The sequence below is a fragment of the Brachyhypopomus gauderio genome, chromosome 1 (assembly GCF_052324685.1).
Source record: "Brachyhypopomus gauderio isolate BG-103 chromosome 1, BGAUD_0.2, whole genome shotgun sequence".
In the NCBI taxonomy this organism is placed as follows: domain Eukaryota; kingdom Metazoa; phylum Chordata; class Actinopteri; order Gymnotiformes; family Hypopomidae; genus Brachyhypopomus; species Brachyhypopomus gauderio.
In genome coordinates this window covers 50,376,456-50,402,761 of record NC_135211.1, presented here as the reverse complement: position 1 = coordinate 50,402,761, position 26,306 = coordinate 50,376,456, and the positions used below count along the sequence as shown (strand labels likewise).

General features: G+C 41.8%; 1 protein-coding gene across 1 annotated transcript in view; it reads right to left on the bottom strand.

The window, feature by feature from the left end:
- Nucleotides 1–25,263, bottom strand: part of LOC143526051 (uncharacterized) — a 37,261-nt gene extending 11,998 nt beyond the window's left edge. The window contains exons 1-5 of the mRNA XM_077020634.1: nt 25,032–25,263; nt 22,458–22,676; nt 7,108–7,232; nt 6,931–7,037; nt 6,681–6,824 (exon numbers count right to left, since the gene is read on the bottom strand). Of these exons, the coding sequence (XP_076876749.1) occupies nt 6,681–6,824; nt 6,931–7,037; nt 7,108–7,232; nt 22,458–22,676; nt 25,032–25,263 (827 nt within the window). The remainder of the gene's footprint in view (nt 1–6,680; nt 6,825–6,930; nt 7,038–7,107; nt 7,233–22,457; nt 22,677–25,031) is intronic.
- Nucleotides 25,264–26,306: the final 1,043 nt, after the last annotated feature.

The following is a 26,306-nucleotide window of genomic DNA, read 5'->3' as shown; positions in this document are numbered from 1 at the left end:
TTTAAATCATATATTTATAATCTACAGGTTATAAACTATCAAAAAGTTTGATTCGTCAATCTCAGATATGGAAGAAGTTTTTTTCTTTATTAGATTGGTGTGCAGTAAATTGGTATGCAGTAACAGGGTTGCGACTAACAGGGTTGCAAATTTAGGCTAAGTTGTGGTCTACCCCAGGAACAGATGCTCACTGTAAAATTTAGCTATGTATACAAGATCAAGGACAAATATGGTTATATAAGTATATAAAGTAAATTTTGACTCTACTCAATATTAGTCTTACAATATGAGGAACAGGGTTGCATTCACTGAGTGACACACACAACTTGGACAAACATATTTGGAAAAAAACCTTGAAAATTGTTAGAGCACTTACCATTTTTCTTGCCATGTGGGCAGGAAATGTCCTTGTGATGCAAATTCCTTTGTGCTAGTACACAAAGATTTTTAACCCTTTCTCTGCCAGATAAAATTCCTTATGGTAACAGGGTTGCGCGCATGTTGTGGGACACAACTTAATAGTGTAAAAACTGTGACATGCAATACAATGTAGACCAAATAAGTTGTTTTCATAAGTAAAGGAGATGAATTTCAACAATATACAAAAGGAAGTAATTTATTTAGAGCTTATTTTAATTGTTAAATTTGGCAAAGGAGTTGGTCACCCAATGTGTGGGACAAGAAAAAATGGCCAATTTTTGAGGTGGTTCAAAGGTATTCGGTCTTTTGAATAATATCTAAGGCGCTTATTTTTCCACCAAATTTTACAGTTTGTCTTTTAACAAGTACAATGTTTAAAAAAAAAGTCATTTAGATATTTTGGATATGTACATTTGAAATTTAAGTGGTGGGACAGGAAATGTACCAAAATCCTGGAATGACCCAATTGTATTTCGTTTCACAACAAGTAGCTGTCTGACTGAATAGTTAGCTTGTATTACTTTTTCAAATAAATTTACAAATAATACCGTGCAGCTACACAAACGTATTGTCAGGAGATACTGTAGCGACTACTACTCCTCACGGTGAATTCCCTAACGGACAGGCACTTGGCCACTCAAGGAGTCTTAGCCCTTTAAGTGACACTCAAGGGGGTCGCGGTGCCTGCGCGCGACAGCGGTGCAGTAGGCTAGTGTGGAAGAGGTGAGAGCGCGAACAGTGCTGTTGTTCAGTTGCATTATCAATAAAGTTTCCCTCCTCGGGATTTTTGGATTAAGCAGTTTCTACCTCGGTTACCAAACCTGCTTCAATACATTGTTACTGTTAAAAATGCACTTCCTGTTACGGAACAGCTCCGGACCCTTGCCTGTGGGCGTGCCGCTACGCTGTCTGCGTGTCGTTATGTCCATGTTTGTACTTCCGTGGGTGTGGGGCGTTTGTGAGCGTGTTCGTTAGTATCACCTGTGCCTTGTCTCGAGGTCACGTGGGTCTGTGTGATTCACCTATTTAATGTGCGTTCGCGCAGTGTCTTGTGCTCGTCTTTGTCTAAAGTTTCGTGTCTGCGCGAGTGTGAATTGTGTGCTGCTCGCGCTCCGCCCGGAGCTTCACGTCACGATTTGGGCGTCACAATATACCCAGATCTCTCGTTCAATACACATATTAATAATATAACTAGGGTAGCGTTCTTTCACTTGCGCAACATTGCCAAAATTAGAAACATATTAAATACTAGTGATGCAGAAAAACTAATCCATGCATTCATATCCTCTCGTTTAGACTATTGCAACAGTCTCTTAGCTGGATGTTCTGGTAAATCGATAAACAAACTCCAGCTGGTTCAGAACGCAGCAGCACGAGTTTTAACAAAAACTAAAAAGTTTGATCACATTAGTCCCGTACTATCGTCATTACACTGGCTGCCAATTAGATTCCGTATTGACTATAAAATACTTTTATTAACATATAAAACGCTGCATGGCTTAGCTCCAGACTATCTTAGTGAACTTATTGAACAATATAACCCAGCGCGTTCACTTCGCTCACAGGACGCAGGGTTATTAACTGTTCCTAGGATCAAAAAGATCACAGCAGGTGGAAGAGCCTTTTCTTTTAAAGCTCCACAATTGTGGAATAATCTTCCTGCCTCTATTCGGGACTCAGACACAGTCTCAATGTTTAAAACTCGATTAAAGACTCATCTGTTTAGTTTGGCCTTTGATTAATTTGTTACATATTTACTACATCTCGTATCTTTTCTCCAAGGTTCACCTGGAGAGTAACACTGCAGTCGGAGCCTACAATACCAGCATCGCTGCTCCGACATGGAATGAAAGCCTGGCGTTCATCAACAGACATTTACAATGACAATATCAAAACCCAGAACTTTCATTTTTACCTTTACTTAGTCTGATTGTGTGATTTGTGTGTGGCTTGTGTATTTGTCTGTATTTTGTGTAATTTGTGTGTTAACGGGCCGCCCAATGGAGGATGGGTTCCCTTTTGAGTCTTGGTTCTCCCGAGGTTTCTTCCTATTCCCCACCATCATAGGGAGTTTTTCCTCGCCACTGTCGCCTTTGGCTTGCTCATTAGGGTTCTGGACCCATAGTATTGTTAACCTTTTAAATCCTGTAAAGCGCTTTGTGACAACATGTGTTGTGAAAAGCGCTATACAAATAAACTTTGATTTGATTTGATTTGATTTGTTAAATAAACGTTGTATGTTCACCTTCAACGTCGTGGTGCCTGCCTCCTACACCTGGCGTTACACTTCCAATAAAGTGAGTATTGGAAAAATTAATTTTGCTGCTGAATGTAACTACTAAAGTAACTTGTAATCTAACATAGTTACTTTTAAAATCAAGTAATCAGTAACGTAACTAAGTTACTTTTTAAAGGAGTAATCAGTAATCGGATTACTTTTTCAAGGTAACTAAGCCATCACTGCTGATCGGCGACGCGGGCTCACAAATTACACGACTGGGGAATCGCTGACTCATCTGGCTGCCATCCAAAAAACACGAGAACACGAAAACGAAACTCTCGCGAGAACCAGCAACACCACGTAGAAGAAAAAAACAATACATGTACTCCACATTTTCATTATTATTATTATTATTATTTTACCGTTTAAACACTCCATAGTCCCAAGTTGCCAGAATTATTTCATCTCTCCGTTGCAGTGGACATAGATATAATCAATCGCACTATTTCTCAAGTGCTGTCACAATAACTTAAACACAGTGTTGTAGTAAAGTTGTAAGAAAGGTGAGGATTTTGTGTGTTTGCTGGGTTACTGTTTTGAAAGCATTCTTGAAAGTTTTTTACATTCTTCAGAGATATCTTCAGCGGTGCCGCGGTTCTCTCTCCGCGTTCCCATTGGCTGTGGCTAGACGCTGTTCCCATTGGCTGTAGCTAGACGCTGCTTCTGACTCTCAGTCGCCGACTGCTAGATATTAAACATGCTAGATATCTGCCGGTCGTCTGCGATGAGTCGGCGACCACTCGGCGACGGCTCGGCGAGCGTCTTTCAGCAGTTCACACTACACGACTGAGCGAGCGCCGAGTGATCGCCGATTTGTCTCCGACCACAGTTTCTGTCAGCGATCTACAAAAAACAGTCGCCGACTGAAAAACCAGCCTAAAATTGTGTAGTGTGAACCGGGCATTAGTTCGAACTTTGTCCAACCTCTAGAAGATCTTCGTTATATTTTGTTTCCTGCCTTAACAGCAGCACTACACTACTAGTTAACTTTGTGCGCTTTGTGGGCTTAACCCCCAACTCTGCCAACTTCTCTTCAATGTTTCTTTTCTGTCCCTTGGCCTTCCTTAGATAAGCCACTACAGTGTTTGCAGAGTAGCTCTCTGGTAGGGAGCATCTCCTCTGCAGTTCATCTGAAGTGACCAGGTACCTAAAATACCAACACATCTATAATTATCAGTATTTCGTTATATTGATAGTACAAAATATATGGGTTTCCAGGAATGCTAAGACTTCAACCTTGTAAATAAATGCACTTACTTTTGTCTTTTCAAAATATAATGGGACTGATAAAAGTCCCAATTAGCCATCTGATCATAATTTATTTAAAATGTATTTCATATAACATTTCCCTTTACCTCTTTGCCTGGTGAAAGTCGAAAACGCAGTACCTGTGAATCCAGCATCTTTGATTATTCTGAAAGAGACATATGCCCTGCAAGAGTTAGCCGTAGTTTTGGTTGTTTTTCCTTTGCTATTTCCAGTTGCTTTATTGGATTTCTCACAGGCATAATAGTAGTAGCCCTTTCGAGTACATACAGGAGATTTTAAGTAGCTCTGAGTTTCCTCTTCCAATTTTTTTATATAAGACTGCATAAAGTTGTTCTCCTCTTCCAAAATAACTTCTTGGATAATCTCAGGATCTGTAAACTTCTTCAGATTTCATTTGACACCTTCAACCCAAATATTCTCCATTTCTTTCCTTAAACAAATTAAAAGAATAAATTAAAATAAAGTAACATTCAAAGACCTATTCTAAATATTCTATACAATACAATATACATCCTCTGCCTTAAGAGCAGCACTACACTATACTGTACATTTATCCTGCCTTAAGAGCAGCACTACACTACACGCTACATATCTCCTGAGCAGCACTACACTATACGGTACATTTCTCCTGCCTTAAGAGCAGCACTACACTACATGCTACATTTATCTGGCTTGTTTAGCAAAAAAAAAAAAAAAAAAACGCCGCTAACGCATATTAAAAATAGATAGAAAAGCTATTGGCGAGTCAACACTGGGATTTTTCACTGTCAATAACAAATAAGAAATCTAGCTAGGAAGCTAGCTAAGCACTAAAATGCAAGTGTTACATGCTAATTCCCTAACTACATCTACTAAATCAAGCTAGCTAACTATGTTTTTATTAGTCTGTAAATATTGGCGTTCAGACATAATTAAAATAGCTAACATTAGTGAAACTATTGTTAATTGAGGTTAAAAAGTAGCTAGCTAGCGTTTAGCTTGCTAGCCTTATAAAGGTTACCTTACTTGGTTCAACCTAACTCATCGATATGAGCCCAAATAAGCAATTAAAACAAATCGAAATGAAAAATGCTGACCTTTTGGTAAATTTCTCAGGCGCACAGTCGAAATCTCATAGTGACAGTTCTTTGTTGTTTTTGGTCCCGTCGTTTTTGGATTTTTTGGGGGCACTCCCGCCTTTTTCGCTCCCACCTCCTCTACAATGTGATTGGTTATCTCTCCAAACCAATCATTTTTTGTTCTGTCCTCAGAACACTTTTGAGTAACTAAAACTCCCATCTGCCCGCCAAGCGTGGATGGGGCATGAGGGGAGGGGCCAATATACATTTGTCCAATCATGTGTGAAATGTCAAGTTTCTCATATTCATTTAATCACCTCATGTTCAACTCCTGAACACCTTGTGTGCTTATGAATTATTAGTATAAAAGTTCCGAGAGGGGAATTAGCTCTCTTTTGCAAACACTTTTGTGTGTCTGTTAACTGAGAACTCTGGATTAATCCATACTTGCTTAATAAATTCATTTTACTTTATTACTTACTCAACTGCTTCTGACTTTTATTGTGCTCACCATTTGAGGTTTACAGAATTTCAACCACACTCGTTACAATTATAAACATATCTAGGGATCAAACCGATATCATCACTGCCAGAGGATCAAGCGATCAGGCTCATGAAAGCAGCGCATTCTCCGGTCGCGTCTCACCATTCTGCTGCCTGCCTTCACTGAACACTTGAGCTTCGTAAGCCTTGAATCATTTTGAGTTTATGTGTATTTGTATAAAAATGTTACTTAATTAAGCTTAAGGTGCTTGAAAATATTGAAAATGGATCTTGCAAGTGCCATACATATGCTTGAATTCCACCTTGTAAAGGTATATGAACCCTGCAAACATGACGGCACATGCGAAGTTACTAAAATCGAGAGTTGCACGACCTTGCAACACGATTGCATCATTTTTGCCATGTGGACCCTCGTGCTGGTCACGACGCATCAAGTATAAACCTAGCTTGAGTCTGATAAGAGATGGAAGAGCCAGCAACACCTCCTTCACCACTTTCAGGACCTTCCACACCCACAGGTGATCGTGGCGGTGAGGATGAGGAAGGAGACCACCCCCGGCCCTACCTAGAGACAATGTTTTCATTTGCCAGAGTGAAAGTCAATTCCTATAGGATGAAGTGCCTACTCTGCCTTCCTAAAGAGTGTGGAATATTGGCCTTCAAAAATTTACCTTTGAACTTGAAGAAACAAATCAAGGTAAATTGCAAATATAACGCACAGAAAACCCACCAGCTTGAGCTATCAGTAAGCGCTAGTTAGGTTAGCTATCTTATAACTAGCTAACTAACCTAATTATGTTAATGAGGTGCTGCAGTATTCACTAGATCAGGGTTTTTCAAACTATGGGTCGCGACCCTTGGATGGGTCGCGAGCCAAAAAAAAGGGTCGCTAAAAAATAAATGTTTTTTAATACATTTTTAAATAAATTATAAAAATTTATTGGCGATCGATCGCGATATAATACTTAAACTTCCCCCCCCGTCAACAACTTGGCTGGGTCGCGTGAAAAATCATGGACAAAATGTGGGTCACCAGAAAAAAAGTTTGAAAAACACTGCACAAGATTACACACAAACACATGTCACTTTTTATTACATTTCTATGGATCCATGTTTAAATTAAGGTTGCTATAGTTGCTCTTCGTCACTTTAAAATTTTCTCACAGATCCAAATAAAATGGTCATTACAAGGACAATCTGCCCATTTAAGCACAGAGTCCGAACCAAGCTGGCCAGTTATGACACAGTCCTCATCCCCTGAAAAACTGTTTGGTTCCTTTGTATCCCAGTATCTGAAAGAGAGAATGAAAACATCACCTGTGTTGTAACACAGTATGTAATGTAATGAGGAGCAAGAGATATTAGCTCCATCATACGTTCAGTTCAGTGGTCTCTTACCCAGTAGTCAGTCCTGTTCCATCTACCCATTTCCAAGTTCCCTCTCTTTCAACATCAGTCAAGCCAATCCAAGCATAAATACTGCCGAGGGTTTGTCTGATGAACTCCTGTCATTGTGATAACATGGTATGATAGAAAGTCTAAAATCAGATCTCTCTGTGCCCCCCCTCCCCTCACCTGTTCCTGTCTGCTGTTTATGATCACCAGGTCTGCTCCTCTCTCTCTGCAGTCCTGTCTGCTCTCACTCCAGTTCTTCTCTTCAGTAGAGATGTAATACATACTGGAGTTGAAGTATCTCCAGCCTTGTCTACATGCCTCTCCTTTGGATTTTATTTCCAGAAAATTATATAATGAATGAGTTTGTAAACAAGAACTCAGGACATTTCTTCAAGAAAGGTAAAAATGTTTGGGTAACACTTTACATTAAGTGTTTACTTACTAACGTGAAGTAATGCATTAGTTAACATGAACAACACATGGAGTAACACATTAACAATAATTAACTAATGTTAAGTAAACATGTAACAGTTGTGGCTCCTGTTTTGGCGCTTTGTTGTTCCCACCTTCTTTGGTGCGACCTTAAAGGAATATATTACATTGTACTGATTTACAAACATAAGCATGGGTGTGGTAGAGGGGGGAAAAGTGGACCTGACTACCCAGGGCCCGAGTAGGGAGAGGGGCCCATTTTGCTCATGTATCTCGTTTAGGGGCCCACTGACATTGAGAGTATACAGGGCCCAGAATTTGCTGTTATGCCCCTGTACATAAGTAATGGGTAACTTGAAAATATCCAGAATCTATCAGCTTAGGAACTGAAGTGTGTCCATACTGTTTTAGCTTTTTAGTCCCTTTTGCTCCAAACTAAAACACTAAAGCTCTAAGAAGGTGGGAGCAACAAAGAGCCAAAACAGGAGCTTGTGAGAGAAATTATTGATTATTGACTAATTATCATTGATTAGGTCATGTTTAGTTATTATAAGAGATCATTATGAACTTTATGATTTTGGACATGTCCATTCTGACTAAGCAGAAGGACTACAATAATGAAGTAGTGTGATTCAGTGTAACCATGTTTCGTTCATATTATGCATGTGTGCTATATGTGACCCAGGTCAGGGAGAGTGCTGAGGGTAAGAACACTCTGTTAACTGGTAGTCACTAGGCTACTAGTCTTGGGTCATTTAGCTTTCTCTGTGTTCAACTGATACATCAGTTGCTTCCGCTAACTCTAGGGAAGTCCATATTAGGAGATACACACATGTGAGACAAAGTAGCCTGCTGGACGCTTATGTTTTGGAACATGCTGTGCTAAAGATAACCTGCTGTTAGAACTGCTGAATTGTGTTTAAGGTTGTATATAAGCAGGGGGAGCGCCCCCCTGCCTTCAGAGTTGTCATGCTTGAATGAGACTCTCATGTCTGTCTTGTATCTGTCTTTGTCCTATTTATATATATTTATATTTTTGTAATAAATTAATCATTTAACCACGTCTGAGTCCTCATCCATTTATTAGGAAATTTCCACGACAATTTGGCGTCACGAACAGGATCGGCGAGAGGCACCCCGGAAAGGCGGTGACTGATCTTCGAGGACGCTCCCCGGGGGATGAGATCCCTGGCTGGGCTGGGCAAAGTGGGAACCCCACGAGCAAAGGGAAAGTACCTATCCAGGGAGTGATGTCACCGCCAGTCTCCGGTGGTGTTCTCCGCCCGATCTAACAAACCGCAGTGAGTGGGAATTTTCAGTTTATAAAATTCTAGGAATTTTTTTGTTTTTAACCCTTATATGGTCCAAGGGTCTGTGGGACCCATTTTTAAAAAATCAGCTTAAAAAAATTCTACAATTTTTTTTTTTTCAAACTGAGATTCATTGGTCCTTGGCTCATTTTCCGTGAGCAACATAAATCAGAAAATATCTTCAATGACCACCCCCCCGTACCCCCCCCTTCACATTTGTATTACATACAGGGTCCAGGGTCCACTGGGCCCTGGGCTAGTCAAAGTGGGCAATCAACATTGGGTTGGGTAGTTGATAGTCCTCTGTATGACTTTAAAGGATATACAAACAAAGGACAGAGGAGTTTGGCATGCAAAGGTGAGCAACCATCAACACTTTTGATGGTTGTCACATCAGGGGTTGATTGCATATTGTCAGACAGCAGACGAAGAATCTCTATAGAGACAAAGGGGTGAGATCTGAAAGAAGCATCTTTTCTCTCAGCCCTCATTATCCCTCCCTCCTCTCTGGACCTGTGTGTGTGTGTGTGTGTGTGTGTGTATGTGTGTGTGTGTGTGCGTGTGTGTGTGTGTGTGTGTGTGTGTGTGTGTGTTTCATCCAATCATGGGGACATGATGCTATAAATGCTAAAAATGCTAAAAATGCTATAAAAGATGGCAAAGCGATTCTCAATTCAGACTGCCTTACAGCTGATATTGGAAGAGACAGAGGATTTTGATGGTGATTCAGAAGAAGAAATTTCAGGATCACATTTCTGGAATATCAGAGTCTGATAGTGATAATGAAAAGGAGGATGAGCAGCAGCCAGATCCGTTAGCACCAGCCCGTGAGCAGCTAGCCATAGGACCAGCCTGTCAGCCAGCATGATTTATGATTCATTTCCTTATTGTGTTACATTTTAATAAAAAAGTAACTAATAAATAAATGAGAGCAAACTAATTTAACATATGTATTGTTTATTTTACTTGCAATTGGGCTAAATCTGTTGATTATTTTAACAAAAAATGCAATGGGTCCCCCACACCCAGTTGGACCCCAAGAAGGTAGACCACGCCCGGATCTCATCAGGGTTAAGTGTTAAATATCCGCCAGTGTCTGCCCGCCGGATGATCTCTGTTTATACGATAGGGATATAGTGAGATATCGCCTACAGGGATACAGAGAGGTATCGCCTACAGGGATACAGAGAGGTATCGCCTGAGAATATAAAGTCTATAAGGTGGGGATACTGCGATATCGCCCACGCGAGATAGGACTTAGCCTAGCGCCCGTCAGTCTGGCCAGAGATCCAGCTGGGCAGAAGCGCACTGATTAGACGTAATACGGTGTTGGCTAGCTCCGGAGCGGCAGAGATATCCGATAGGGGCGGGTGGAACTGTTTGTTACGTTGGTATGCAGTAGCGGATCTAAATTTTGAGGACTTTTTCTGACGTGTTTAATTGATTTGGGATTTTTTTTTGGACCCCTCACAAAAAAAAAAAAAAAAAAGTGTGAAGGGTCATTCAATTCAATTCAATTCAATTTATTTATAAAGCACATTTTAAAATAGCCAAGGCTAACCAAAAGTGCTGTACAACAGATTAAAAAAGTATACACAGTATCCATACACACACCCATATACATACATATATATATACCTATACATACACATACATACACACACATATACACATACATACATATATGTACATACCGTATATACATACATATATACATACACACACATATACATACATAAAATTGAACCTACAATAAAATCTAATAAAAAATATAAGATAAATCACTAAGAAGGCCATAGACCATAAACCACATTATTGAACTGATTGACGTATCACTTGCAGTCATGAGCAAGTGAAAAAAGATAGGTCTTAAGGCACGATTTAAACTGCTCTATTGAAGACACTGATCTAATTTCATAGGGCAAAGAGTTCCACAAAGTTGGGGCAGCAACAGAGAAAGCCCTATCACCCTTATGTTTTAAACGTGAGGTGGGAATTTTAAGCAGTAGTTTGTTAGAAGACCGAAGAGACCTGTTTGCATTATATGGACTAATCAAATCAGAAATGTACCGCGGGGCCACACCATGAAGAGCCTTAAAAACAAACAGTAGGATTTTAAAATGGATCCTGTACCTGATAGGAAGCCAGTGTAATGAAGCCAGGACTGGAGAAATATGGTCACGTTTTTTTGTTCCGGTAAGGAGTCTAGCAGCTGCATTTTGAACGAGTTGCAGACGGGCCAGAGAAGACTGATTTACCCCCATGTACAGGGAATTACAATAGTCAAGGCGTGTTGTGATAAAAGCATGAATAACAGTCTCGAGATCCTTAAATGACAAAATCAGTTTAAGTTTAGCAATTTGGCGTAATTGGAAAAAACTTGATTTTACAACGGAGTTGATTTGCTTTTCAAATTTAAGTGCTGGGTCAAAAATAACTCCAAGGTTTTTCACACAATGAGATAAATTTTGAAAATGACAACTCAGATTATTTTTGAAGGATTCAATGTTACCAGGCTTGCCAAACAGGACAACCTCTGTTTTGTCCTCATTGAGCTTAAGAAAGTTTTTAGTTAGCCATAGTTTGACTTCCCTCATACACGCTGACAAGATGTTTAGAGAGTGCGTATCCCCCGGTTTCAGTGGTAAGTATAACTGAGTATCATCAGCATAGCAATGATACGAGATTTCATATTTTTTTTAAATTAAACCTAAAGGAACTAAATAAAGTGAAAAGAGAATGGGGCCTAAGATGGAACCCTGTGGCAAACCAGTAGCAATGGGAGATGATAATGACACTGACTTACCCAATTGGACAGCAAAAGAGCGATCTTTTAGGTAGGAAGAAAACCAAGCTAGTGCTTTCCCCTGGACCCCTGCCACCGTGTTAAGACGCTTTATTAAAATATCGTGATCGACAGTGTCAAAAGCGGCGCTAAGGTCCAGCATGACTAAAACGACACATGAATTACGGTCCAAATTTAGGAGGATATCATTCGTTAATTTAAGTAAGGCTGATTCTGTGCTGTGATGAGCTCGGAAGCCTGATTGAAACTTGTCCAAGATATTATTCTCTGCTAAATAGAAAGAAAGTTGATTACAAACAACCTTTTCCAGGATTTTAGATGTGAGTGGCAATTTTGAGATGGGTCTATAACTAGACAAGGCAGCTGGGTCCAAATTAGGTTTTTTAATAAGAGGCTGAACAACTGAGTGCTTGAAACACAAAGGAACCAGTCCACTTAAGAGGCTAGAATTTATAATAGCGCATACACTAGATCCGATAGTGTTCCAGACTTCTTTAAAAAGGCGTGTTGGAAGGGTGTCCAGTATAGATGTGGCCGGCTTCATACTAGACACAATCTTAGTCAACAGGGACAAAGAGATTTGGTTGAACTCTGACAAAGAAGCAGAGCAGGTAGGATTCTCAAGGATCGCATTGTCCAATAAGGGAATGGTTGATCTGATAGCTTGAATTTTGTCAGAAAAATAGCTACGGAATTTCTCACATGATTCTGGAGACTCTTTAATATAAGAGGTATCAGCCGGTGTTAAAATCGAGTTTATCGTATTAAAAAGAACCCTAGGATTGTTTGAGTGAGTAGAGACTAAATTTGAAAAGTATTTAGCTCTGGCCGACTTCACAGAAAGCTGGAACTTGACCAAAGAATCCCTAAAAATTTCGTATGAAACTTGGAGCTTATCTTTTTTCCAGTTTCGCTCTGCTTTCCTGCACAGTAGTCTAAGTGAGTGTGTTTCAGTGTTAAACCAGGGCTGTTTTTTAGCTTTGGGCTTTCTAAGTCTAAGTGGAGCTAAATCATCCAGGATATCTGAGCATGTTGAATTAAAGGTATTAGTGAGGTCTTCTAAGTTCAGTTTTAAAGAAGAGGGTTCATTGGCAGAGTGAAAGGGTGATGCTAAAAAGGCATCAGTGAACAAATGGGAAGTGGACTGATTTATTGTACGAGAATAGTACGAGTTATTATGCACTTTAGGTGATGATAATGAAAAGGTTGAGGTAAAAACAACTGGTTTATGATCTGAAAGACAGAAATCCTGCACTTCCACATTACATACAGAGAAGCCTGATGAAAGCACAAGATCAAGAGTGTGTCCATGCTGATGAGTAGGACTAGTAACAGACTGAAGAAGGTTAAATGAGTCCAGTAAGTTTTGAAATTCTGTTACCAACGGTTTAGCGGGGCAACAGACGTGAGTATTGAAATCCCCAAGGATCAAAAGGGAATCCGTGGTTGGAACAATTAAAGATAAGAAGTCTGAAAATTCCTGTATGAAGTTAGTATTGCTTTTGGGAGGACGATAGAGAAGAACACAAAGTAGCGGAGATGGTAATTCCACTTTAAACATCTGGACCTCAAAGCTTGAGCACATTTCCACGGGCATTACCTGGCATTTGAAGCGAGAGTTAAACAAGGACAGCAGTCCTCCACCTCTGCCAGCCTTCCGTGGCGTGTTCAGGAATGAAAAGTTCAGAGGAGTCAGTTCATTCAGAGCAGATGAATCACCTGGCGTGAGCCACGATTCAGTCACAAATAGAAAGTCCAAATCACGTGACTTAATAAAATCGTTCAGAATGAAAGTTTTGTTTGAGACTGATCGCGCATTAATAAGAGCCATCTTTACCAGAATGGGCTTAAAATGTATCGGCGGCTGAAGATCCAAGTGATGAAGATTCTGGTGGTTAATCCCTCCACTTCTTACGTGCAATCGCCCCGTAAGGCGAAACTGAGCCGGCGAGGAAGCGGGGAGCAGCTGAATGAGGCCGGAGTATCTGCACTCCATGGAGCGTCGGGAGATATGGCGATCGCCTTCAAGTTTGAAAGTCAGAGGCGCGCTGTGGATCTCCGATGATTGTCCAAGTAATCTCCCAGTCCTCACCCGAATTCCTCCTCGATTTCCACGCTTTCTCCGGCATCTTTTCCTCTGAGCATTGCCGCAGTGAAGGCCACAGACGCTGACAGGTAAGGAGGTGTAACGCCATGAACTGAAAGGGCAGTTTTCTCTGAGATTTTCACTGTACGCTTCCATCATAATGGATCGAATTAAAAGAAGTGTCTCCCGATCATAGGAGAGAGCAGATAATGCAGTAGGTGCTATAAAAGCCAAAATTAGGTAAACAGTCACTATGGCTATGGTAAATTTAGGCGAGAGGGACGAGCAGCCAAACACACCGGCGCCATCTTCCAATCTTCCCGTCATCTCTGGGATTATCTAGAATTATGGGTAAACATCATTTGGGTAGAATACATCAGAGGTGGGGACTCGAGTCACATGACTTGGACTCGAGTCAGACTCGAGTCATTAATATTAAGACTTTTGACTTGACTTGAAAAAATATTCAGAGACTTAGACTTGACTTGGACTTTTACACCAATAACTTGGGACTTGAATTGGACTTGAACCTGTTTACTTGCAAAGACTTGATTTTTTTTTACCCCAAATCTAAATTTTAAAACGCATATTAATATTTATAAAGTGCGCCCCATTAATTTCATTTCCGTCCTTCTGACGCAGACCGGTCCTCTGCTTTTCCACACTCTGTACGTGTGTGTGTGCATGAGCTGCAGCACAACCAATCAAATGGGGGGTTGGCGAACGTAAATTTTTACCGGGCGGGGTGTATAATGGACACAAATTAAGTATTATATCGCGATCGATCGATCGCCAGTGGTTGGTGCCAGAGCGAACTAGTAACTCATTGAATCATAGATGTGGATCAGAGGTAAATAAACTAGATTTTTTTCCGGCGTGAGAAATCGGATGTGTGGCGTGAGAGCGTGTGAAGCGTGTGTGTCTCACGCTCAATGCGTGAGGGTTGGCAACCCTGGGTTCTGTATCTGAACTCAGGGAAGAGAGCCTCTCTCTGTCACCATCATAATATCCAGTTCTATCTCAGCATGGATTGTGTATTTGAAGACATCTACGTCGAGAAAAAAATATATTGACAAAAGTGGAGCGAGTTTTCAGCTATGGGGACATCATTCATCGTGCACAAATGACATACAGACTTTTGGCCAGCAAATGCAATGCAGAATAGTTTACTGAAATGTCTAAAGTTGCAGATTCCTGTTAATTGTTCAGTTCTTATATTTGTTTGTCTTGTGTCACTCACACATGTTCTCCAAGAAACCAGATAAGAGAAAAGAGGGAAAATGCTGTTATGGTTCTTTGTATTGTACTGTGAAAATATCAGCACTTTTTATTTGAACATGGAGTTCTACTTATGACTTTTTCACAGAATATTTATTTCTGGAAAATTGTAGTTTAAAGTATGAATATTTTTGCAGCTAAGTTTAACAAATTGAACTGTGCAATAAAGAGGTGTAATTTTAATTTTTTTTTATACTTCGTGTTTTCAGTTGCACATGTTTTATCAAGATTTGAGGAGAATACGGATTTAAAAAAGAATTTACAATTTAAATTTATTTACATTTAAAATATACCTGCAACATTGGTAAAAAAAAAAAAAGACTCGAAAGGACTTGAAATTCCAAGTTTCAGACTTGGGACTTGACTTGACTGTTGCCTGTCTTGACTCGAGACTTGACTTGACTTGAGTGTCTTTGCTTGAGACTTGACTCGGGACTTGAGGTATAAAGACTTGGACTTACTTGAGACTTGCAAAACACTGACTTGGTCCCACCTCTGGAATACATAATAAGAGTAAAGCATCGGAGGCTCATAGCATAATAATAATAATAATAATTATAAGTGTAAATTACCAAATGACCAGAGATTATTTAGAAGATGTAACTCGACATGTGGGTTTTTTAGCATTATGGGTTTGGTTCAAAGGGAACATTGAGTGTAGACTATCTGCGCCGACTAGTTGAGAGAATAAAAACAGAGCCCAAGGTCGCAGATAGAGAAAAACTCGCAAGTATTTTGTTAAACATAAAGCAGATATGGAAGAAAAAGCTAAATGTTGGCTTGAAGAAGCCGAGAAAAGGCAAGCACGACAGGTAGGGATTAAAAAAAGTGTACTAACAAAGTCTCTCAGTATGTTGTTGTAGCCGACCAGACCTCGATGCTGCCCCACCGAGATCTGCGCCAGCCAACCCGGCTCAGCAATTGCGCCACGCTCAGATGCACCCACAGCCGCTACCCCTGCCTCCCCCACCTCCACCGCCAGTTCCAGCGCCACCAGCTCTGGCGCCACCACGACAGCAAACTCTGTCTGCCACACTTGCACTGCGAGCTCCAGTGCCATCAGTTCCGGTATCACAACCACAACCTCTGCCTCCCGCACTCCCACAAGCCCAACAGCTGCCGCTGCACCCAGGGCCACTAGTCCCATATGATGACATCCGCCAGGCGATTGAGTGTGCCCGCCAGGCGATGGAATGCGCCAGCCGGACGATGGGAAGCGCCACCTCCCCAACGCCACCACCGCCACCGCAGCCACCACCACCCCCGCCGCCAGCTTCACCCGTGGCAGCACACACAAGAAGCCGTGCCACAGAAAGAAAGGGTCAGGTGATGCTTGAACTGACCACCCCAGGGTGCGCAACGACCTTCCCAATGGTCGAGGTTGCAGGCCCTGAAGGAGTCATCATGGTCCACCGTCACTGGACAGGAGATGACATCATGAAGGCGGCGGTGGGCCTGGGTAAACCGACAGAGATGGGAGGTAAGCGCTTCGGCGAAAAACTAACAGATTTTGTTCAGTCTTGTCATCCAGTCAAACAAGGTAAGCATGAGAAAAGACATCATCAGAGCCCAGTGCACCGGGTACAACAACGCCACCCTGAAAACCATAGAAGATCATGCCAAGCATCACGAGGCACAGCTGGCATGGAGAGTGAACAAGAAAATCCAGAAGCAAGCTGAGACCATGGTACAGGGAACGCGGGAGGGGCCGCGTCAGAGGCAGAGGAAGAAGACGAGGTGGATGGGGATGAGAGAATTACCCCAGAGGAGAGGTGGTGAATGTTACAACTGTGGACAACTATGACACTTTGCAAGAGATTGTCTTGAAAATGAAGAAAATGCTGAGCAGAGAAACAGAACTTTCAGAGATTGACGGGCAGCGGAGAGGCTGGACGGTACAGGACCACTGGAAGACGACAAAAAGGAAAGTAACTGGTTTAAATTATTTAATTTAATTTATCAATGCTTGCAGAAGATTAGTGTAGGGCCGCAGGGCCTGCCTAAAATAACACTGACTGTAAACGGCACTAAAATAAAAGTTTTAGGTTTATAGTGGTGCCACCCATTCAAAGAAAAAAAAAGAGCCTCTCCGATGTAAATGAAATAATACATTTGAACATGAATTTTTAATTTAATTTAATTTAACTGCTATGGGTTGTGACTTAATGTGTAAATTGGGCCTGAGTAGCAGGCCTGAGGGGTTGTTTATGGAGTGGGAGTTAGCTGTGTTGGGGTTCAGTTATCAGCAGGAGTTCCACTGTCTGCTTATGAGCTGCAGAGTGCAGGAGGAGAGTGTTGGGAACACTTCATGTGTGAAGTGTGTAGTTTGTTGCCAGGTGATTTGATGTTGAGACCGTAGGGGTCACTGCACTGCACGCTGCATGTGAGTGAGGCCCCGATAGAGGTTTTGAGGATAAATTTAAGGTTGGAAAACATGATTGTTTGGTTGTCACTGCTATTGTGTGGGATTGCGTGTGGGCTGCGGCAATGGTGCAAACCCCATTAGAACAGGAAGACCTGTTCTCATTTCCTCGATCTAAACCACACGTGTCACTAGCAAACGTGTGCGAGGAGCCTCAATGGCAGGACATCGGTGAATGGATGACAGAGATGTCTGACATTACCGATTGGGAGAGAGTTCCTGGCAGGAACACCATGTTTAGCCCTAGCAGGAGGGCGTGGATGCAGCCGGCGCCGTGCTGGCTCCCCTGCAGGCGGGGAGTGGAACTGATTAACCCCCTTGGTATTTTTTTAGCTGCCTCCCTTACCCTCTCAGGGAAAAAAAAAAAAAAATGAGAGGAAGAGGAACTCAGAACTGTTCCTGCAACATTATGGGCACCAGGTAAGAGCGATGTTGGGGCTCATACAGGGGGTGTGAGCCCATACACATCACCCCAAAATCTGACTATAGGCCAAAACAACATCAATACCCTTTGAAGCCTGAGGCGCTCAAAGGAAATTAGGCCAGTTTTTCCAATCACTTAGGCAAGCTGGAGTGATCGTACTGTGCCCTAACTCACCCGTGCCCACTCCAATTTTTCCAGTTAAGAAACCAGGGCGGGAAGAATGGCGGTTTGTGCAGGATTTGCTGGCTGTCAATGCAGCAGTACACGTTAGAGCCCCAAAAGTGCCAAATCCTCACAATATTCTTTCCCAGATTCCCCCAGATAGCCAGTGGTTCAGTGTAGTGGTCCTAGCAAATGCATTTTCAGTGCATCCAGATAGCCAGTACTGGTTGGCATTTTCCTTTGAAGTAAAAAAACACACACATCACCCACCATTTACAATGCAGCGCTGCGAGACAGTCTGGCCTCTCTGAAACTTCCAGAGGGCATTGCACTGTTGCACTACGTAGATGTTCTGATACTCTGTGTAAACACATGAGAAGTATGCAAAGAGGGCCATAGTGGCATTGCTACATCACCTAGCAAGGGAAGGCCACAAGGTTCCTAAGCAAAATTGCAATATTGCTGAAAAAAGTGCACTTCCTGGGTCATGACCTAGTATGTATTGAAATTCTGACACAACAAACAGAGATAAAAATAACATTTGTTAAAGAGAATAAGCCCGTTTGAACAAATGAGTCTGAAATAAAAGTTCTGAGTTTCTGAGTTTTAAATTCTGAAATAGAAGTTCAGAATTGATGTGCGTGTTCAGTGTTCGTATGTGTGTGGGGAGTGTTGGCGTTAAAGGACCAGTGTTTTGACTCAAGCCCACAGTGACAGACAGAGGCCAGTAGCCTACTTTTCAGGAAAACTAGACCCCGGGGCAGCCGGGGTGCGGGCACTGGTAGCATTCAGAGATATAGTGGGGTACGCTCAACTCGCCCTTTGGGTCAAACATGCTGTTTCTCGAATTTTAAAGGAAAAAAAAAAAAAGGTTTTGTAAACAATAACACCCCTGCCACATTATTCTGCCAAGCAGCTGAGCTCACCATTCCTTACCAGCTCAAGGTCAAAGATAAAGCACCAACTAATCTCACAACTGCAATCATCAAATGTGCCGCACACACCAGAACAGGCGACACAGTAGCAAAAGGCAATGCCTTCACAGACTCCACAGCCCAACACAGTTTTGCAGGCTCCAAACACACAAATGATGCTAACGGATCACAGTAACAGAGAAGACACACCCTTAACAACCAGAGCAATACAAACACAAGCCACAATGTAAGACAAACAGAGATGGGCAAAAGGGGGGGTGCAAAACAATGGGGGGAGTCTGGACAGGTAAGCCGTGTGTCCCTACAGCCTACATGAGAGGACTGATTGAAATTGCTCATGGTAGGAGTCACAATGAGCAAAGGGGGGATAGTAGCATGCACTAGCATGCACTAAGAATAACCACACTCACCCAAAATTTTTATACACAATGTCTGGTATCCCACCACAGGGATATAACAGACCTAAACATGCACCCGCCGGACACCTGCCGCCGACCGAACTCTTTCAACACTGGCAAATTGATCTTGTTGAACTAACACCTGCTGAAATACAGGCTTGTGTGTATGTATGTCTAGCAAATGGACGGAGGCCTTCCCCACCACAAAGCAGAATTCAGATACGGTGGCAAAGATGCTACTAAGGGAAATAATTCCACTATGGGTGTTACCCAGGAGGGTGTCGAGTGACAATGGCACTCCCTTCGTACACGAAGGGCTAAAGGAGCTAAATTAACTAAATTTTAAAGGAAATTAACTCAGGAAACAGGATTGAAATGTCTGCCTCTGGTTTTGTGGCAGAGCAGCACTCTGCCCCAAGCTCGCACAGGCTTATCAGCCTTTGAGATTGTGTTTGGAAGGCCTCCAAACATGGGAGTAGTGCCGCCGGAATGGGACACACACACACACACACACACACTTGTTGAGCCATTAATATGTTATCCTGCACAAGTTTGTCTCTGTTTTGTCTGAGCAGGTCAAAGCTGTCAGAGGTGTCAGAGAATCCATTGCACGAGTTCCAGCCTGGAGACTGGGTGCTGATCAGAGATCCACGTGCTGCTAACAACCAACACAGCTGTAAAGACCAGTGGCCGAGCCACGTGGACACACCACACCCACTGCAAAAGAGCTCCAGAGCAGCCGCCAGAATGAATGTTATGCTGTTGTTTTTTACATGATGCTTTTCTCAACAGGAGGGGCAACTGTCATCTCCCCCACACCGGAGGAGAGGTGTGAGGGAAAGAAAGCATGTGTAATGTCCAATGTCACTGCTACTGCAGTGAAACCAAACCAGCCCTGTCTGGTTTGCCATCCTTTCCACATGCCGTGAACTCCAACACCAATCACTTACGAAATGGCTACAATGTTAATTAACAGACCCATATGCGAGATTGATAGGTTAACAGGTCAATTCTACAACATGTCTCACACCATCATTCACAGTGGTAAGGTTCCTGATTGGGTAGGTGATGATGTTGCAAGTATGGATCATAGGAAATAAACGACTACGACTCAAATGACAAGGTGTCATGAGCCGGCATTCGCAACATGACATTTGACACCACCCCTGTTGAGGGAGAGTGGTGTCTATGCTCAGAGGGGGCCTTGAAAGGCCATCTTTGGATAGAGCACACCAAGTGCCAGGTTGATCTGGTAGCAACAGCCAGAGACGGATCAACATGCACCATTAGACTAAATAACTCCTCTGCAAAATGGAGTTTCACCTCCTGTCATGGCATTGTGAACCCAGTAACAGATTGGGCGATGATGTGGGCATGCAGAGAGAAAACCTACTCTGCTCTACCTGAGAGATCATACAACGGGGGTCAGTGTTCCTCAGAGGAGGAACTGCAGTAACAATGAATAAGATCAATGGACTTGTATGGCAAGTTCTGACTTTGGCTTCTGAGACTGCCCTGGACCTATTAAACAAAGAAGTGAAAGAAATTAGACAAGTATAGGTTCAGAATAGATTAGCTTTAGATCTCCTCTTTGCAAAGGAAGGAGGTGTGTGTAAGAAAATCAATGTTTCATGTTGTTTCAGCAATCCAGATTACTATGATAATATTACTGATTTAATTGATCACATGAAGGCCGAGGTTCAAGAACCTGGTTTGGGTGGATCACTTCATGTCTAGGCCCATGGGGACATTGGATGCTGACTATGATTTTACCAATTGTAATAATCATTTAGCTGTTGTTGTGTTTAGTGCCTTGTATTATGTCTTGCTGTTCGTCGTGGCTTACTGGCCTTATGCGTCAGCATTTTCAGATGGCCTTGCACGACGACTTAAAGGAGCCTGAGATAGCAGACTCCTTGGGACGTCTGTTTAAGGAAGATGTCTGAGACGACCTGGCGACTGGCTGGGTTGTGCCCGATGGCCCTGAGCAGCTTAACTGACTCCAGGGCCTGTTTTAAGTTGATATTCTATGATGAAATTAATGATTTATTCTCTCCTTTTTAATGATTACACAGAATCAAAGGGGGGAAGTGTGAGAGAAATTATTGATTATTGACTAATTATCATTGATTAGATCATGTTTAGTTATTATAAGAGATCATTATGAACTTTATGATTTTGGACATGTCCATTCTGACTAAGCAGAAGGACTACAATAATGAAGTAGTGTGATTCAGTGTAACCATGTTTCGTTCATATTATGCATGTGTGCTATATGTGACCCAGGTCAGGGAGAGTGCTGAGGGTAAGAACACTCTGTTAACTGGTAGTCACTAGGCTACTAGTCTTGGGTCATTTAGCTTTCTCTGTGTTCAACTGATACATCAGTTGCTTCCGCTAGCTCTAGGGAAGTCCATATTAGGAGATACACACATGTGAGACAAAGTAGCCTGCTGGACGCTTATGTTTTGGAACATGCTGTGCTAAAGATAACCTGCTGTTAGAACTGCTGAATTGTGTTTAAGGTTGTATATAAGCAGGGGGAGCGCCCCCCTGCCTTCAGAGTTGTCATGCTTGAATGAGACTCTCATGTCTGTGTCTGTCTTGTATCTGTCTTTGTCCTATTTATATATATTTATATTTTTGTAATAAATTAATCATTTAACCACGTCTGAGTCCTCATCCATTTATTAGGAAATTTCCACGACAAGCTGCAACTGTTACATGTTTATTTAACATTAGTTAATTATTGTTAATGTGTTACTTCATGTGTTGCTGGAAGTTCACTCATCATCATAACGTGTTTGCCTCTCTGGCTTGGACACATTATTTTTGCTTTGATAATAAATTGCCATGAGAATTTGTTCTGTTCTGCCATGTAACACTATGTCATTAATGCAAATAAATATTTTTACAGTACATTGATTATTACAGTGAAATTCAGCTATAGGGTTTTTTTTTTTGTTTTTAATGGAAAGTTCAGGTACATGTTCCACTCTGTTGCACCTCCAGTGGTGCCCAAATCAATTAAAAAATGTTCCAACATGGTGATGATAATCACATTAACACACTGAAGTTTCTATATGTGAACATACAGGAAGAGCAGCACAGAGCTTCACCTCCAATATTACTGTGTTGAATTACATGTAGAGAAAAGCAGATAAAGAGGTTTGGTGCCATGGTGACACATTTTAAGCAGTTGCTACCATAATGAACAGCATTATACACAATTTTCCTGAGTGCTTAAGATTGTAATAGTCTGTAAATGATCACTTACCCATTTCAGAAAACTTTCTTTGGAGTTCTTCTCTCTCTTTCTGTAGCTGGTCTCTCTCTGCACTCAGACTATTGTTTCTGGTCTGTAGCTGGTCTCTCTCTGCCGTCAGGCTGTTGTACCTGGTCTGTAGTACTAGTATGGCAGTCAGCAGGAGAACACACAGCAGCCCCAGACACACTGCAGTCAGTCTGTAGCATCTGCTCCCTGGACTGTTGGTTTCTGAAGATACATCATATTTTTAAGAATTAAATAAATACATTGCAGTGTTTCACATGTTGAACTGGGAGGAGTAGTCAAGACTTCACATGGATCTCAGACCACAAACGGTGTGTATATCTGTGGGACCTACAGAACCTAATATAACTCTATACTAGTTCAGAAGGTTGTGTAACGTATTGAACAGGCAGAGAGGGATCCAAATGCGGAAGAACACCGCTTTTATTGAAATGAGACGCTGGTACAGAAACAGGCAGGTGAATGACGAGCACTAGGACAAGTAGCAGCTGCGTTTTCTTGGCGTGGTCAGGACAGTCCAGGGTCATACCGGGGGAGCAGAAGTCAGGAGGTACAGAGGGACTAGGCAGGAGACAAGGTCGGGGATGTAAGCGAGGGTCGGAACACAGGAGAGCAGACAGGCAATAGAAAGGCTTGGTACGCGGCATGAGTCGGCAATACTTCGCGACTAGGAAGTGGAATGTGGGCGTTTAAGTAGAGACACAAGGGGGTGTGGTGATGAGCGTCAGGTGAGGCTGGTTAGGTGGAGATCAGGTGGCATTCCTTACAGGTTGACAGGTTAAGCACCATCACTGTTGGGCCCCTGAGCAACAACCCTTAAGCCTCAATTACTGAAATAGTATTTATTCATAATTGTAAGTCGCTTTGGATAAAAGTATCTGTTAATAACATATATATAAAAGCTGAACATAAACTGCACTGAAGTTAGATGGATTAGATAGATTCACAACTTTTTACAACTACAATACGCTAATATACTCCCTTTGTACACCCAGCCCCCTAGTGTTCACTAGTGTGTATGTGTGTGTGTGTGTGTGTGTGTGTGTGTGTGTGTGTGTGTGTGTGTGTGTGTGTGTGTGTGTGTGTGTGTTTGCGTGTGTGCTCACTGTATGGATGGATTAAATGCAGAAGACAAATTCCGATTGGGGTGACAATCACAACTGGCAATATCAACTTAAAATAATTACCCAGTGTAATGTAATTTCTTCAGATTATAACTACAACATAGGAAAGGAGGTTTATTATTACACACCATTAAACTCCTCAAGCAGAGTTACTGTGCTAATGTTTTCAGTGACAGTGTGAAACTGAATAAGCTTCAGTACTTGGCAGCCCTGTTCTGTGGTTAGTGTGGTCTACTACTTTGTAGATGAGATGATATTGCTCCAAGGCGAGGCTTGTCCACACTTTTGCTGTGAGGGCCAGATTTGGTGAGGTGAACAAGTGTGGACAGAGGCTGCGGGCCAGAACATGTGACCGCAGGCAGCACTTTGGACACCCCTGTCCTACAAGTACTTCAGTTTCTCACTTTGCTGTATGAATACGTCACATTTAAGTGTAGTGGAGAAAGACTATTCATACTTATTCTTGCAGTTTCAACATTCCACATAGATGACCTGTGATCACTTCCAAAACCCACAAACTGGGCCCACAGGTGTGAGAAGACCCTTCTTATCGCACTCACCAGGGCCTTGGTATAAGGAATTATGGCTTCCACCATGACAGAGGGCTCCTGTTTATGGACTTTGTTACTTAGCTTGGTCCATTTCTAACCATAAAGCATTGGAACTCACAGACGTATATCCAAGAATGCCAAATTGACCATGATTCTTATAACTCTATATTCCGATACTGGACTCCTCCTAGAGGAAACAGCTCTTCAAGACCAAAAATAGCTAGTTATAGATAAACAATACAGGATCATTAGATCATGGAGCCCAGCAGTATCTGTATCTGTGTTATTCCTATTAGCGTAATGTATATGTGAGCCTATTAATCTTGTAATTGTTACTACTAAGTTGATTACCTCCTCAGCTCCAGTATGGCGAGTTAAGGAAGCCCTGTCATCAAAGCTCTGGAAGAGTGAACACCACTGAAATGCCTGAACTAATGTATGCTGACATACCAATTCTTCTTTATTCCTAAATGATGAACCCACAGGAGATGTAAACACTTCTCAATGTATGTAATTTAGCTTTTTTCTATCCTTGGCATGCTTCTGTGTCTTAGTTGTTTAATTATTTTTGTTTCCAACTGGAGGGAAATGCCTTAACTTTGAATATTCATAGCATCACATATAGTTCCTCCCTTCTGCCTTCTTTACAACCCTGATATCTCTTTAGTCTGTGAGCTCAGTTTAACTGAATAAATCACAATAAAAAAAGTCCCCAGCATGTTTTTCAAAGATCTTAACATGCACCATTATCACAAGTACATGACCCCATTACAGATTAAGTTTCAAATAAGCCATTAACCAATCTCCACCCTGTTACAACTGACACTGATATGTCTACATGATTCACTGGTCAGTGGAAAATCTCCATATAAATTTGATCTTACCTCTATACTGAGGATCTGCTATATGGACCTTCTCAGTGTTCTGGAGATGAACATGTTTGTTCGGAATGTGTGTGTGTTTCTCTGAGTCTAATTCACTGGAGCGCTCCTTGCCACTTCTGATCTTGAGAGTTTCCTTTGCAATGTCATCATATAAATTGTTGTCTGAATCTACTCTGCTATATAATAATATAGTAATTGCTGAATCTTCATAAACATCCTCCATAATCTCCATTCTTCTGTGATGCTGTTAGTCTTAGTTTGTGCTGAATAACTTGTGAGCACACAACACTATTCAGCTCTAAAAATGATTCTGTGGGTGTGGTTTTATGCCACTGACAGGAAGAAGTCACAGGGGACGTTTTTCTGTGGTGTGACACATCATATATAGTGTAATTATTAATTAACAGTGATATTATCTGTTGCTTAAACTCTACAGTACTTACTGTACTTAGTTTTAGCAAAGGTATTCCTTGAATTTATAGTAACTCTCACTCTCTCTCATCCTTTAAGTGGTCTCATAACCGCTGACAGGGGTTGTATTTCCATAAGCAGCTACAGGAAATGGTTGCTGTCCATTTAAAGATGAGCTGAAAACACAGTGTACTTTAATATTTTTAAGTATGCTGGCACTGAAATGAATAACCAATAGCAGTGCAGGAAAAGTTCTGAACATTGTGGTCACCAGTGCCTTTTACTGAAGTTGGTAAGCAAATGTGCACAGTCTAACCTACAGAGATTGTGTTAGATACTGAATCACATGATAGATATGAGATTGTGACAGATAGAAGAGTTTCAGATTGGGAGGTTTCATGTACAAACTTCTTTTGAGAATGTTTTTATTTAAATATCTGTACTGAATGAGTATTGAGTATTGAGTATGTATTTACCCAGTCTTTGATGTTTGATAGTTATTTGATGGTAATACTGTAACGTTCCAACCAGGAAGACAGGAATCCAATTGCGGATTTTAGTTTTCTTTTTATTTTTTGAAGTGAACACGGAGCACTCGTATAGACGAGCAACACCGTGGAGTGTGTGCGGTGTATGTGTGTGATAGTCGAGGTCGAGACGGTCCAAGTTCACGCCGGGTAGACAGATGGCTGGAGGTACAAGAGGGCTAGGCTGGGAACGATGTCTGGAACGAGAGCAGAGGTCAGAACACAGGAGAGCAATCACGAGGAGATAACGCTTAGTCAGTGGCATGCCAACAATACTTCGCAACCCGGTGGTGAGAGGGGAAGGCTTAAGTACACGTGGCTATGGGAGGTAACGAGC